General features: G+C 42.3%; 1 protein-coding gene across 4 annotated transcripts in view; it reads left to right on the plus strand.

Moving 5' to 3' along the window:
• Window positions 1-15129, plus strand: part of BDNF (brain derived neurotrophic factor) — a 38674-nt gene that overhangs the window by 20306 nt on the left and 3239 nt on the right. Inside the window, exons 1-2 of one of the 4 annotated variants that reach the window (XM_018081790.2) lie at window positions 845-910; window positions 2168-2236. The exons of 1 other annotated variant lie outside the window; for it this stretch is intronic. Coding sequence is in view for 1 of the 3 variants with exons in the window: in XM_018081789.2 (XP_017937278.1) it covers window positions 10187-10258 (72 nt within the window). In the remaining 2 variants the exon portion in view is untranslated. Of the gene's footprint in view, window positions 1-844; window positions 911-2167; window positions 2237-7845; window positions 7860-10150; window positions 10259-15129 lie in introns of those variants that run through there. 2 more of the 4 variants (XM_018081791.2, XM_018081789.2) reach the window with 2 other exon arrangements.

A 15129-nucleotide genomic window follows, 5' to 3' on the forward strand; every position in this document is an offset into this window, starting at 1 on the left:
GTCAGACACTCCTTCAGCCAGAAGCAAACGGGTTAAATGGTAAATTTGGTCGGCGAATGTGTAATTAATACTTTGGAAACCTCGTGCTGTCCCGGTGATTTTTTTTTACTAGAATTAAAAGCGTGAGGTGTTACAGCTGTGAGCCGCGCTGGCTTTGCTTGTTTATTTTTAAGAGGTGCTGTTGGTGTCTTGGTTTGTACATTCCAGTTAAGATATGTCCTTTTCCTCTCAGTTTATTGTAGTTTGCTGTTCTGAGGTTATGCAAGATCAATAGTCATTACTTATTTATGTTTCTAGTAACACAGTTATAATGAATGCAAAGAATCTATCCTGGCAATACATTTTTTTTTTCAGCCAGTATTTCTGTAATCTTTAATTCATGGTGATAAGTACTTAAAATGAATTTCCTTGGTTGTCTGTAGATACGAGCAGAGGGCTGGGTAATGAGCCACCTGCTCGTGGGTGGGAGGAACTCTCACATCACCAGTTTTGAGTGGCTGGTTGTGCAGAAGTGAAGGGTTTGCTCTGTTTGCGCATGGGTGGCTGTCCCGAGTGAGAAGGTCGTCGTATCGTCTTGCTCTTTTGTGCCGGGTAGTGCCTTGGTGTGAGTCAATGGCTCCGCTTGCAGAGCCGGAGCGCTGCCTGCAAGCCTTTGGGTGAAAACTTGAGCCCAGTGATGGCCCAGAGTTAGTCTAGGTGTAGAAGACAACACAGGCAGAGGGGACGCTCTTGGCTCTATGCGAATCCTGTGGTTTGGCACACGAGAGGAGGTAGCAGCTGTCAGGGGGGACACCACGGCTTCCTGTGTGCGGAGCGGCCGCACTGGCTGTGTAAACACACCTGGGGAGAGGGGGAAGACAAACAGTGATGTTCTACAGGAGCGAGTGCTGTCCCTCACCTTGGTCTCAGGGTAAGGCAGTGGCTCTGTTTTAACTCTAAAATACCTTAAAGGAGCTGGTAGATGTTTCAGCTGTTTACTTAACGCGAGTAGATACAGGAGCCTTTCTGCTGGTCTCTGTAATTCACAACAATTTTCTGCTGTAGTACTACCACTTAATGTTCAGCTTCACTGAACCTCGGCTGGGAAAACCCATATGTAAGCAGTGTGCCTTCTGTTCGTGTTGCCAGTGCTCTCTGCTTTCCGGAGCTGCAGGGTAGATCCTGTTGTTATATGGCTGTGAAATCAGGGTAAACCAGGTCAGAAAGATGAAGAACATTTTTTATCCGAATAATGCAGATATAATGGTGGAGGAAAATGGGAAAGGACTTTTATCTTGCAGGGAGTAGGACTAAACTGAAAAAAGTTTAATTTCAAGCAGCATGCTTTTAAGCACCAAGGCATTATGTTGTAACAGTGGTGCTATGGGAGTACTACAGTGTGCTGGAATACTACAAAATGCAGTGCACAGACGCAAAGGATTTTAAAGACTCGCTAACATGTGAAAGAATATAGGGAAAGAATGTATAAGGTTCTGTGCTTTGCTTAAAAGCGAAGTGACAGTGCTGAGCTGAAAGTAGCTGCAGTTAAAAGTCCTTGCAGTACCTGTGGCACTTTATGCAACTGTTGCTGTTGCTGTCAGGAAAACACAAGAAGCTGTGTGTTTTGCTCAGAAGATGATTCTCCGGAGGGGTGCGGGACAGGTCACAGGTAACTTGAAAGTAGGAGAGCCTCTCAACCCTCCTATGGGCAAGCACTGCATGAACATGAGAAACAATTCGCTCTACTGAGTGACTTGTGTAGTAAGTGTGATCCTAGTAAAAAAAAAAGAAAGTACGTCCCATACCTGCCTTCCTGGTTTGTATAAAAGGCTGAAAAGTTGTTCTAAGAATGTGCCCTGTGCCTACACTAGAAATCTCACGTTAGGCATTGTGTGAATTGGTGGAGGCTCCACTAGAAAAGGATATGTGCTTTTAATAGGTTAATTGCTGACTTGTCTTGACCTGTTTTCAAGCATATGTTGCGAGCACTTGGTTCCTCCTAAATAGCTGAAATGCTGCTTAATTGGGAAACTCTCAATCATTTCTTAGATCAGTTCATACACTGGCATTCTTGGTAATGCTTAGCTGTAAACACCCTTTAAAAGGAAGCTTTCAAAAGGCACTGAAGCCAAGCTATTTTTGTGTGTTGCTGAAATGAAGTGTTAACTCAATAACTTACTGTCTTCAGCTGCAGCTGAGAAGGTGCTGTGTGTAACAACTCCTGTTTGCTGTGATACACCATTAGGAAGCAGCACAGGTGTGTACAGAGTGAATGGCTTCATGTGTTGGGATGGGGCTGGTAGGCTGTGCTGTCTGTCAACTCACAAATCCTACTGTTTCCTTTCCTTATCCATACCTATTATTCAGTCTTATCTTTGACTGCGGGTTCTTTGAGACAGAGACAGTCTTGCCTGTCTTCTCTTCCTGGTACCTGACAAGGACTTGTGAGTGCTCTTGTAATTCAAACAATAAATAATAGATTTTGCTGTGCAGTGCATACAGACAACTCTGCTGTGGTCCCTTAAGCTTACATGTTACCAATTCCAGGCTCTGAGCAGCCCAGTGGGGAGCACTGTTTCCAGGAGTTGTCCATGTGGAACAGGACAGTCATATGCATAAGGTGTAGGTGATCTGTAGGGTCAGGCTCAGCCTTTCCTCCTTTTCAACATTCAGGACCTAATTATCAAGAACTTGTAGAGTGGTGGGGTCCAACTGCTACACCCAACAGCAACCACGAACATGGAGCAGTCTGAAATACTGGGAACACCATGGACCACACTGAACAGGAAGAGTCTTAGCAACAAAAAGCCAACCTCGTCTCAGGCAAAGTTTCTACCCTTTATAACCAGTGAACAGAGTGTTAGCTGTGAAAACACTGACCCGGTGTGATTGTGGTTCTTGGTGACACTGGTCCTAGTGGTAGCAGAATGTCCCCTTACAGCGTAATTTAGCCATCATGAATGGATACAGCTGTCTGAAGATGAGTACCGTGGACAACCGGAGAAAGCAAAAGGAAACTTCCATCGGTGATTTTTCATGCCCTGGTGACAGCTGCTGTAAGGCTGTGGCAGTTGTATAGTTTCCTCGGTAAGAATATTGTATTTTTCAGAGAAGTCATTTTCTGAAACCAGTTAATTAGGACAGTTATTTCTGGCCGTGGCATTTGTAGAGAACAGAAGGCATGATTGTTCTTATATTTGTTTCTCTGAGTCCTTTGATCGACTAAAGCTCTCGATGCTTTACGCTATAAATTACCTCAATCCTTTGGCAGTTCACTTCTTTTCTTGTGTACTTGGTTAGGAAAATGCAGAAATCCTTGTGACTCAGCTACAGACTACTATAAATTATGAAGAAATGGGGGAGGGGGTCACATTTCACATTAGGAAAGGCAATTCTAGGAGGATGGGAGGAATACTGGTTGCTAAATTTGAGATAAGCATCTTATGGTATCTCAAAATCTGAGCAACTACTGCCACCTAGAGATGCACGAAGCACACAGGCTGCTCGGGCTGGCTCTGCACCATTAAAATGAGTTAATCCCAATCCTTCTAACTCCTCAGTATAAATTTAGTGTAATAGTGCAGGCTTTTTTTAGGTCTGCAACTGAGGTGTTACCTGCGAATCCTGTTCTAGCAATTTAGGTAATTAAGTTTTATACAGTCTTCTCTATCTGGCTTGAATAGGTAAACAAGAAGCATCACTTTCAGTAAGAAAGTATTTGCAAGTCAAATCTATACTGGTTTGGTACAGCTGTTGGTGAGACTTTATAGCCTGTCTAAAGGTTGCACAAATAAAATGCAGTGTAGAACTAGTCCCTGAAGGATTTGAGTTGGGTTGAAGGTAGGTTTGTTCCCCATCCCATCGTTGAAGTCTACTTGTCAGGGGCTGTCCTTTAATTTGGGGGGCTAGAAAAGCATCCTGATTTTTCCCAATGTATTGAGTCAGCAGCCTTTAGGTTGGTTTCAGTAGATTCATACTTTTCTCCATTTAAAAGTATCAAAGTTAAGTTGAGTGCACAGGTGTTTGTTGCTCCCTCAAATCTAACAACATGGAATGCACTTGTTGTATCTGCTCTTTGGTTCTCTTGAGCTCACAGCTTCTGATTTTTGTTCTGTACATCAACCTGCTATAGCAGGTTCTTCCTCTGCATTTGAGAGGGTGCTGTTCCATATTTAATTTGTGAAGAACTGCTTACAGAGAGAAACAATGCATCTGTTTTGCCCATTGAACTCACAGTCACGTGTGCAATTAGTTGTTTGACTCTTAGAGACACAGTATGATTTGGGGGCTTTTATAATAACTGCTAACCCTTGGCTATCAAATGCCCAGTGGAATAAGAAAACCAAAGCAACTAAACCTCAGTTTAACCAAACCTGGAGTTGACAAGCCACTGCGTGATTGCATGTACTATATAACTTTCCATGTGATCGATTTTTTTAATTTCTTAAGATACTTGAAGTCTGTCAGCATAAAGTATAATGGGATAAGATCTTAATGTATAACTTCCTAGGGAATAGAGTTTTCCTGTGGGAAACTGAGGAGCTGTGATACAGGGATATTTGCCACAAGTCAGGAAGCAACTGCCAACTGTTTATAACTTATCAGAGTGCATGAGAGCTGTTGTACCAGTCTAGAGTTTGAAAGACTGCTCTTGGCTCTCAGAGTTCCACATCAACCTCAGCCTTTCCTTTATGTGCACTGAGCTACAAGTAGGCTTTACATACATGTAGCGTAGAGGAGGAGCCTGGAAAAAAGTTGAACTAAGCAAAATCTTGAGCAAAATGCTGTTATATGTTCTTTTCTAATTCAGCAAAAGATTCACCCCAGAATCCTGTAGTACATATCTTTTAAAAGTGAGTTAAGCTTAATCTTGTGCCTTATCTAATGTGATTGAAACACTGCTTTCTTTAAACATAACAGCTTCTGGAGAAATGCAGTTTTGTCTAGATCAAGGAATTAAAGGTTGTGATCTCTGGATTCCTTAGTCCCTTATGCCATTTACTTTCTAAGCTTGGTGCACCACTGAGTATCCACATGGTTTAGTTTATCCATCTTTACACTGACCATGATGTTCTTGTTGAGTGTTCAGTACTTGATACACTGAGCAGAAAAGAAATTAAATCTAAACTTTATTCAAAGGCTGAATTAGTAAGTAAACCAGTCACCCCCCCTCAGTCACAGTTGTCACTGCACACAGAAGTGTATGGACACTGTTGGGATGAGCGACGGGACTTGTTTTGCAGTATTTCTAGGTAATTGTGCCTGCTGGCTGCCTCCATTAAGACTTGGATCTTCACTTGCTATTTACATTCCTTCTGAGTTGATAATCCAGTTTGACTGAGCCGTAAATGCCAAGAGAGAAATGCTATTTGATAGAATTTGTACTAAAAGCCAGTGTGAGTCCAAGGGGGAAGCAAAGTCACTGACAAGTTCAAGCTGGCAAGGATGACCTAACCAGAATCCATGCCAGGAAACTGTGGTGAAGTATGAATGTTCTGCTGAATATCATGACCATCCTTTATCTTTATAATTGGTTGAACCAAAACTAGAAATAAACACGTGTGAAGTTCTCCATTTTTGCTTTTTCAAATATAAACATTATACGTTATGTCAGTGTAATGATTTTTTTTGTTCTTATTGGCAGCTTATGTCCCACGGGTGAAGAAGGATTGCTTTTATTCTACAGGGGGCAAAGAAGGATGTTTCACATGTCATTGCAGCAGCAGGGTACTTACTGGTGTGGTGTTGGCAAATTGCTGCCAATGAAATGGTGCAAAGAGAGAATACGCAGGTGCACCTTTACATCTTCTCACGGAAATGTATATTTTGTGTAATGACTTGCAAAAGAATCTCTGAAAATGAGTTTTCCCCTTAAAAGCTAATGATTGGCATGTGAGTTTAAAACAAAGAATAAAGCTGCCTTCCATGAAAGACTCATTTTAAGTCCTTTTCTCTTCCAGTTTTGCACCGATGATGTATTTCTGCTGCCCCCTGTGCAAAACTTTTCTGCCATTGAAACTGCAAAAGTAGGAGGAATGTCACCAGTGAGCAAGGATGTTGCAAAAGGATGTGAGTCAATTCCACACGCCTCCATTAAAAAAAAAAAAAAAAAGGCAGAAATAATGTTTAAGAAGAAACTGGGTAGAGGTCTAAGCCTCCAAAGAAGTCTCCACCTTTGAGACTGACAAACCTAGAGGCAACATCTTGAATTCCATAAGCCTCAAGCATGAAGTCATATGACTGGATTCTTAACCTGTTTTGTTCAACATGGATATTGTTGTATTTTTTTCCTTGCTCTGATTCTTGTAACTGTTATGAAACTTATAGACCCTTATGCTTGGAAATACTATAAATCATTTCCCCTGCCTTTAGCTAATGGAAGGACAGGTATGCAGTGAGAGCCAGAAAACACAATAAATAACTTCCATGTCTACTTTAAATTAAACACTTTGGAGCAAGTCTTCAGTCGCAAAGCACCAGCAGACCTGTTAATATTCAAGTTGTGCTCACTAGAAAATGGCTGGGGGGGAACTGCTGATACTCTGCATATCTTGTAATTATTCACGTTCAGGCATAGCTTTGTTGAGGATGGTCCTGAGCCATTGGTATTTTAACAGAAAAGATGGATCTGTGGAGATGCACTGGAGAACAAGATGACTGGAACTCTTTTTTTTCCTTTTTATTGTTGGTGATGGTGCTGCTACACTGGCTTCATCCCCTGGAAGTGCTGGACATCCATATTACAAGTAGGGATAGCCTTGCTCTTCTCATTTTGTCCAACTTAAGGCTGACCCTTGGTCCCTGGAAAGCTGCCTGGTTTGTGTTTATAGGGCTGGTAAATCCCTACTTGTGCAGTGGTACTTTTCCATGGGAATAGGTCTTTCCTAAATTTCATAGCAAGTTTGCTGCAGGTAAAAGCCTCTGGATGAGATAGATACTTGTGTTGCATTTCAATCAAACTTCGTAGAGGTTTTAATGGTGAAGAATATTAATGTTTTAACAATAGTTTTGTTTTCCTTGTTGTTCTTTGTTACGTGATGGTTGAGCCCACAAACTGGAAGCAGGAGGCTGAAAGCTGAAGAATGAAAGAAGAAACAAAAAGCCATATGGCAATAGCAGGAGTTCCTGCCACCCCACCTTAGGCTCGTGACAACATGCCCTACATTTAACCTACAGTCAGGAACTAATTAACGACACAGATGGAAGTGAGCTAGCATATGTATTCCAAATAATACCCCTAAGGTTTTAATCAGCCTCTTTCTGTGTTAGGCATCTACGTTACTATAGAGAGATTTGCAAAGTATGTGGATGATATATGTGGTAAAGACAGCTTTGTGTAGTGGCTGAGGTGAGGGACTGGGGCCAGGGGCTCTCTGCTCTCCTCTGGTTCAGGAGCAACTTGCTATGCAGTCTGGGGGTAAGATGTTTAAGCGTATTTGTGGGCTTCAGGCTACCCAGAAGGAAAACAAAGTTTCTGATGTGGTTCCTCCTCACTTAAGTGTGTTGAGATTCAATGTTTGCAAAGCACTTTGGGGGCTTTGATAGCGTGTTCTCCAAGAAATGTTGTACAGCTGGAGAGTCACAGTAGTAAAAGCACCAGATCTCTCTGCTTTTGCAACTTTTTTTTGTCTCTATAGCTACTAATGATCTCTGGCATGACAGCTCTGCTTTTGATTTTGAATAGGATGGTGACTTCTAGGTAGTCTGTTATGTTGTGGAGATACTTGGGAGAGGGAGAACACTTAGGTGTATCCAACAGACTAATTGGGTAATTTAATGTTTCTTGCTTTAACTTTCTCTTTCCTCCCCCACCCCCAGCTACTTGAAGAGAAGCCGTCCTCCCCTGCAGGGTAGTAGAATCTGCTTACGTGAAGGGACAGGTATTGAAGTTTTTTAGAGAACTGTTTATTTAATGACTGAAATCTCATATACAAACCTACCCTTTGGAGCTTAAGGGCTCTTACAGTGAGGACTTTGCTGGCAGCAAAGCCACTTTCTTCAGTGGGGGGGATGTGCGTGAAACAGGACACCCAAGTGAGGAACCTTAGGTGGTATTGGGCTGGATTTTGCATACTTCTCTTTATAGGCATGTCTGGGCTATTTGTGTGCTTAAAGCAGTGGGGGAAGGGAGGAGCTAGTCTGCACGCCTAAAAAGCTTTTTTCTTCCTCTTTAAAGTGTAATTATTACCAAATATGCCTGTATCCCTCAGGAGTCCTGAGCGTGAGGAAGCTATTCTGCTGAAACCTGTCACATTTTGTTTGGATACAGCTGTTAGCTCTAGTTTAGGTGGTGACTCCATATTTATGTGGTGGTTTGCAGACCACATAAATACTGGGCTGCCTTTACAACTGGTATAAATCTATGAATGGAACACTGTGGATTTATACCAAGTAGTGACTGTGTCCACCAGGATTAGGTCCACTGGAACTTACTGCTTCAAGGAACCTCAGTGGTTTTGTGGAAATAATTCCCCGTGATGCCACAGTCTGTAGTTATATCTGGAGGCAAGTATGAAAAGTCATGAACCAAGGTGACTTCATTTTTAATTGAGGAGGAGAAGAACCCATGGTCTGTGTAATTCACAGAAAGCACGGTGTAACGCTCCCCTGTGAAAGAAGTTATGCCATTATACAACTGGGAGAAGGCAGGAGTTTGATAAATTAATTTTTCCTGCAAGGCTGCAGGTTTTTTTTTCCTGTGTGTTCCATTGAATGTTTGTACTTTGAGCAGTACAACTGATGAAGCTTGTTTTCAAACACTTGAATCTTTGCCAGATGTACCTTCTCACCCCTTCTAGTAATTCCAAACCCTTTCCCTTTGTGGAGCTTGTGAAATGAAAGCAAAAATACAGTGTTGTAAGTCTGTAAGTGTTTGCCTAAGAATGGAGGAGGGGGGAGCTTATTTGGGTGAGTCTCAGCTATTGGCATGCTGGTTATACAACGTGACCCTGTGTATCCCTCTATTGAATCCAATTGAAGGTAGCTCCAAATTTTTAAATTAGGTTAGGGATAGAGTACCAGGCATAGCAATTGCAGAAGTCTTGTTTCAACATGAAACCACTTCAGAGGTGGGAGAAAAAAAAGCTGAAAACTATAATGCTTTCAAATCTGTGGTGAGCTGCATTGTCATAGTAAAATATCAGTGGTGAAAGAGCACTTCTTGCCAAAGTGTTTTCAATACAGTTATGTTAACATATTGACATAGTTTTCCAACAGTGTTATCTCTGAAGAGAAAGCTGTTGCCACAGCAAGGCACGTGTGGGGCTGGCTGCCCAGTGAAGTGGGTTAGATTCCTAATGAGCGTATCCTTACTCAATATGAAGTCCTCATTATTCCATTAATGGAGACTGAGGTGACTTTGCAAACTTACAAGTTTCTACTCCTGCTCTGGTTCTGCTGCCATGTAACTTTGAACTTGAATGCTCCCAGAAACTGCTTTGGTCCCTCAGTGTGAGCTTTTATCCCTTGCCCTGTCTATGGAATATTTCCATGGAGATGCTGTGCTAATAACTGGACTGAGCATGTGTCTAGAGAAATCTGCACACAAGGGCGGACGGCCAAAAGATGACTGATAACACCACTGGCAAATGCAGGCATATTGTTAATACCTGTCAGGGCTCTGACAACAGGCATTTCCAGTTTCTGGTTCATGCACATCACGACATACTGGTCTGCTTCATTTCAAGTACTGACTATGGCTAAAAGCAAGGCATTCTCTTACAGCAGTGCCACACACAGTCGGGGTCTCAGCAGAGGTAGGAGTCTTGCAGGGGTATAGCCCTTACTCTCCTCCCCATACCCTGGGGAAAGCACTGCCTGCCCAAACCACGGGTAACTGCTTTGTCTGATGGTTATGCTTTTTAACAATGGATTTTCCTTGGCAAAGCTTCGCTTACGTTCCTGTCGAGTGCATGATGTTCTATAGGTCCTAGGAAGCTTGCCACTTGCAGCAGAACTGGTGCGTGCGTGGGATGCTTTACATGCTGTTCGCTAGTTTATAGCACTCTGTAAGATCCAAGCTCAACTGGTACAGCAGCTTCTAGGTTGTTCCAGGGCTGCTGGACACATGTCACAGTACAAGGGATCCAACTCGCACTAGAGTGCACGCAACATGATCCATTCTGTTCCTGCTCTTGGGTGCCAATTATCCTTGACTTCAGTGGGAGCTTCATGTGTGTACTTGGCAGAATGGCTGCCAAGTCCTGTGATGATTCAGCACAGTGTTTCATACCAAAGAACCATTGTGAAATGGAAGACAAACCACAGATGCTGCTCAAAGGTCTGAGGTTCTGCCTTAACGTTCTTCTGCACACAGGTTGAATTAACATTCCGTGCAGCTCCAGTGGCTTTTGAAGCAAATGATTTCGGAGAACTGTAATTATCTGCTCCCATGGAGGAACTAGGTGGTATCTTGGCGTTGAGTAATTATTTCATGGATTGTTTTTGTGGTTGTTTTTCATGTTTTGGGGGGGGTGGTTAGGTAGCCTGTTCTGTAGGTGAACTTTCCTTTCACAGAGATTGCATTAATGTTACTTCTGAATGACGACAGTAATGGCATGAACATATGAACCTTGACATATAATCTAAAAAGATTAATGCAGTTTTCTGAGCCTGAAGTCAGTTTTGAAATTGGAACTTGCTAATGCATAGGTTTTAGACTTGGAAGTATTGTCCCTACTGTAGAGCATTTGTGACACGGCAAGAGAAGTGCAGCATGATACTCTACCCATGATACTCTGGTGGGCAGAAATAAACCTGCTTTTGTTTGAGGAGGACTTTCACCGCATACCTTGGGATTTCAACATGAAATGTTGGCAAAAAACCATTGTGATGAAGCACATTGTGATTGATATGAAAGGTGGCATGCACACAAGTACCCTTTGGGAGGTGACTTTCTCTGTTTACAATTGGAATCACAGCTCCCCATGCAGTTTGAGTGCCCCAGGAGTGGGATGCTGTACAAACACCTGGAAAGGCAGTATGTGTGTCACTGGTTCAACAATCAGTTCCCATTGTCAAACTATTAAAATAGTGCACAGCTCTTCTGTGGATGTTGTCTCTCTGGAAGCTGTGACGCTATCTGTGAGTCTGGCCTGCCATTCCTTCACTTGCACATGCTGCCAAAACTCATCCCGCCTGTTTCCTGGTATGGGCAGAATGGGTCCGAGATCTGTCTGACAGAGATCCTGCTGGGAACTCCCTGTAGTCCTGCACTTAGCCAATTTAAGTATAAGCATGTTTGTAAATGAGGAGACTGTCTGCTCTGTGCCCATTAAAGCACCTTAATTGGAGCTTTGAAGCGAGTGTGTACTTTGCTGTTCGAGTGTCCGGAAAGGTATGATGAAAGTTTGTAGGAAACTCTGATGCACAGCTCTGTGAAAGATCAGGACTGTGATGTCATGGCATTATGATTTTGCCATTATTTTCTCTGGATTCTTTCCCGCTTCTGGTTTTCAGGAGAGGTTGTGATTTTTGTATGCTTTGCGGAGAGAGTCTGATAAAACCTTGGAACCCCACCTTGGAACTATCCTTGTAGTGCTTTAAACAGATGCATGCTTCTCTAGAGCCAGCGTAGGCATTGCTGGAGTATCTTTGCTCTCAGAAGCTGTACCACAGGCAAAATTTAGCAACATAAGATGAAAGCAAATTTCTCATGTTAAAAGTTGTAGTTAAAGTTAACACTACTTGTAAATTTGCTTGCTGTTTATCTTGGACTTCAAAATGCTTCTTAGTCTCTGCCATCTCTGGCATTATGGCTAAGTAGATGTTATTACCTCGGGGAAAACCAACATGAGAATAAAAATAAAATAGGTTTCTTCTTCCTGACATGAAGCACCAATTTACAAGAATACAAATTGGATGTGGGCGTGCATGTGTATGTATTGGGGGGTGGGCGCTTGATTTGCAGTAATAAAAAATAATTATACAGTTTGCTGCATAAGTGGCCTCAAGGATAACCAGAGTGTGTCAGACATCTAGTTATGCATGTGATAAAGGTTAATAGTATTTGTTCTCTGTACATTTAGTCTTTGCAAATCATGTGCTGACATGCATCCCATTTTGATATCTGTTCACGCACTCTGGTAATGATGCGTAAAGCAGAAACTCATGCCTGTGGCATTCAGTAGTATTTAGTAAATTGAACTTTTGTGTAAAGATCTTAGAAAATGGCAAGGCAGAAAATGAATGTCATCTTGGTGCTAATTTTATCTTCCTCAACACACTCCTTTCTGGAGATTAAAGCATTATGAATCTATTCACTACTGAAAGTTATTTCAACTTCCATGGCACATATCAGGATGCAGAAAAGCAAGTGCATGTTCACAGCTGTTCCTCAGGTCTCTCTGCTGGAAATACAACCTGTTAAGCTGCTAGATTCCTGCTTAAAATAACTAAAAATAATGAAATAAAACAATTAACTGGTGAATCCTCATTAAATACAAATACTGAAATAAATAGTACAGCAAGGTAACTGAGTGTGTATGTAAACTAGCTGTAGATAATTGACATGACCTTCATTTAATGAGCCTCCTTCCCATTAGTGGAGATGACTGCCACAATTACGTGCCCTTATTCTAGCTGTAATTGTATGGACTTTATTGAAGTACAAAGTAGGTCACGTCTTCCTGAGATCTGGTCCGTGGTGGGTGACCTCTTTTCATTGCTATGCTGCATGAAAGCAGGAAGGATGCTCTTGCAGCCATGAGAATGGATGGCATTCGGGAAGCCAGTCTCAAATGTGATTCCTGACAGAGATCTCGTGCGTCCTGAGGGAGTAGTTTCAGGCTTGCTCTCAAGGAGGCTGGTTTATATCCATGTTATACAAGTTAGTGGGTGTATACAACAGTCTGTGGGACAGCAGTTGGACCAAGATTTCCTCTCCTAGAGAAGTCTTCGATCTTTTATGCCCGAAGATGTGGCTGAACAGGAGTGCAAAGGGGTTGCAGTCTTCACTTGTTTGTCCTAGAAGGTGTGGAGTAGAGACCTGAACCTCCTAGGGCTGAGAAGGGAGGCGGTGAGCGCGCTGTGGGACTGCAGGCTCACCCTGTGCCATCAGTGATTTTTACACTGTATTTTTCTGACTGCACGTCTTAATAAAAGTGGTCGTGGCTACTCTCCTTGTCTGGCATTCAGTTGTATTTATGCCCTCAGAACGTGCATTATCAGCCAGGTTGCTCAGCACTGGTGAGCCTCCATGGGAAATAGGTACTGGGTCTGCCAGGGTATCCTCAGGCACAGGTGTACACAGAAATGCTGGGCATCTCCAGGCAAGGCCTCGTAGTGGGGGATATTCAGTACCTTGCTCGGTAGTAACATGCTGGGAAAACAGGAAAATACAGTTTTCTCCCATGTTCCCAGCACAATTCTACTTCCAGACAGGGTAACTGGCTCATAATCGGAAAAATGTATATAATATGTTAGTGTTTGGGGTTTACAAGGCACTTACTGTAACAGGACAGGGAGTGTCTTTAATCTTTGTAATATAATGAAGGTTTGATAGTTGGGGAACAGAGGAAAAGGACTGGAAGCTACCATCCAAAGTGTTTCCAGTGACCTTATTGGTGCTACATTGGGATATTAGTCCTGCCTCACTAAGAAAGAGATGAACCATGCATTCAGATGTCAGTTCAACAATAGCTGAAAGATTGTGAAGTGAGATACCTTATTCTGCTATACCATGTTAAAATAGTAGATTTTTGAGCAACTGCTAATACAAATTGCTATGACTTCTAAAATGAAGATATTTCCCAGGTGATAAAATACTATTTCCATGTATTAAATCACTTCATATAATTTTGCTGCCAAAGACAAGGACTGTGTATATTGCTCAAGTCACTGTCAAGATAGAGAGAAGAATCTTTTCACATCCTGCTTGCAGAGTTCAACTTAGTCTGGGACTCATTTACAAAGAAAAAGATGTTTGATCTGTGATCGCTTGCTGGCAATATTCCATGTGTCTGTGCTGCTAAAGCTTACTTTGACATAGTCTTCTGCTGTTATAAATGGGAGGAAGAGGAATGGCTTTTAAGCAGACATGTTTTCTTCTGTATTATCAGTATACTACGTGGGTAATGGCTGTCTAAAAGTTGTTGGTTTTCAAAGTCTAGTTGTACACAATTTTGTGCCACCCCAGATAATTAAGAGTGGTAGTTGTATGTCATTGGATGGGATGTAAATAGATCAAATGTGGCAGCAGTGTCCTTGCTAAATGGAAAGCAAAACTGATTAAGGAAGAATTAATTTAATGTGGTATATAAAATACTGTTGTATCTGGTGACCAACCAGCCATTGGTGGACAATTCTGAGGGCTTATCAAAGTCAATCCACACCTCTGTCCTCTGTTTTCCTTGTAAGAGAAGTGTCCCTGTGAGTGAAGCTGCACAGCCACTATTCTGTTCACTTCACATCCATGAGAAGTAAACAGCCCAGTGGCAGTGGTGAAGGACATGGCCTGGTCCAGGGATCCTTCTCTCCTTTGTTCACCCAACTCACTTGAAAAGCAGCTGATCAGCCTCCAGCTGGTGTGCTTACCTGGTGGGTGCAAGTTTCTCCTTGTTCTCTGCTTGTCTTGGTGCCTCTTGTGTTGTGCCCTCTCTCTTTTGCGCTGGAAGGTCCCTTGGGGTACTACGTGCTCAGACAGACTCTGTCCTCCAGAGCCAAGAATTGGCTGGGATCTCTGGGCACTGCTTTAATAAAAATAACAGGAACTTGAATAGGAGCCAGAAGATCTGTGTTCTGTTCACTGCTCTGGTGGTCACAAAGTGTGATGTGGGTGTTTGGGGTTCTTTTCCTTTTAGGTCTTATAGAAAATAACTCTCCAAAGATGTAGTATGAATATTGTTTTTTGTCCCGCTGGCTCTGCATTTGTATGCTAGCTGAGCCACCCCTTTTCAAGACTGCAAGAGTTGTCTCTCCTTGTTTGATAAAGGAAGACTAACAATCTTTTTCTTTGTTTTGTAAATCACCTCTGTAGTATTTCTCTCCCTTTTGAGAAAGAAAGCTGACACTCCCTGTAGAATGTTTTAAAAATCCTAGGATGAAAAAATCTGCAAAATATTAATGTTCTGCATGGTTAGAGCAAACACTGTGTTCCTGTGAGTCACAGATGTCAGGTTTGTTTAATCTTAATAAATCTATGCCACAACAACA

This window comes from Manacus vitellinus, unplaced genomic scaffold, assembly GCF_001715985.3.
Source record: "Manacus vitellinus isolate BGI_N305 unplaced genomic scaffold, ASM171598v3 scaffold_57_pilon, whole genome shotgun sequence".
Lineage (NCBI taxonomy): Eukaryota > Metazoa > Chordata > Aves > Passeriformes > Pipridae > Manacus > Manacus vitellinus.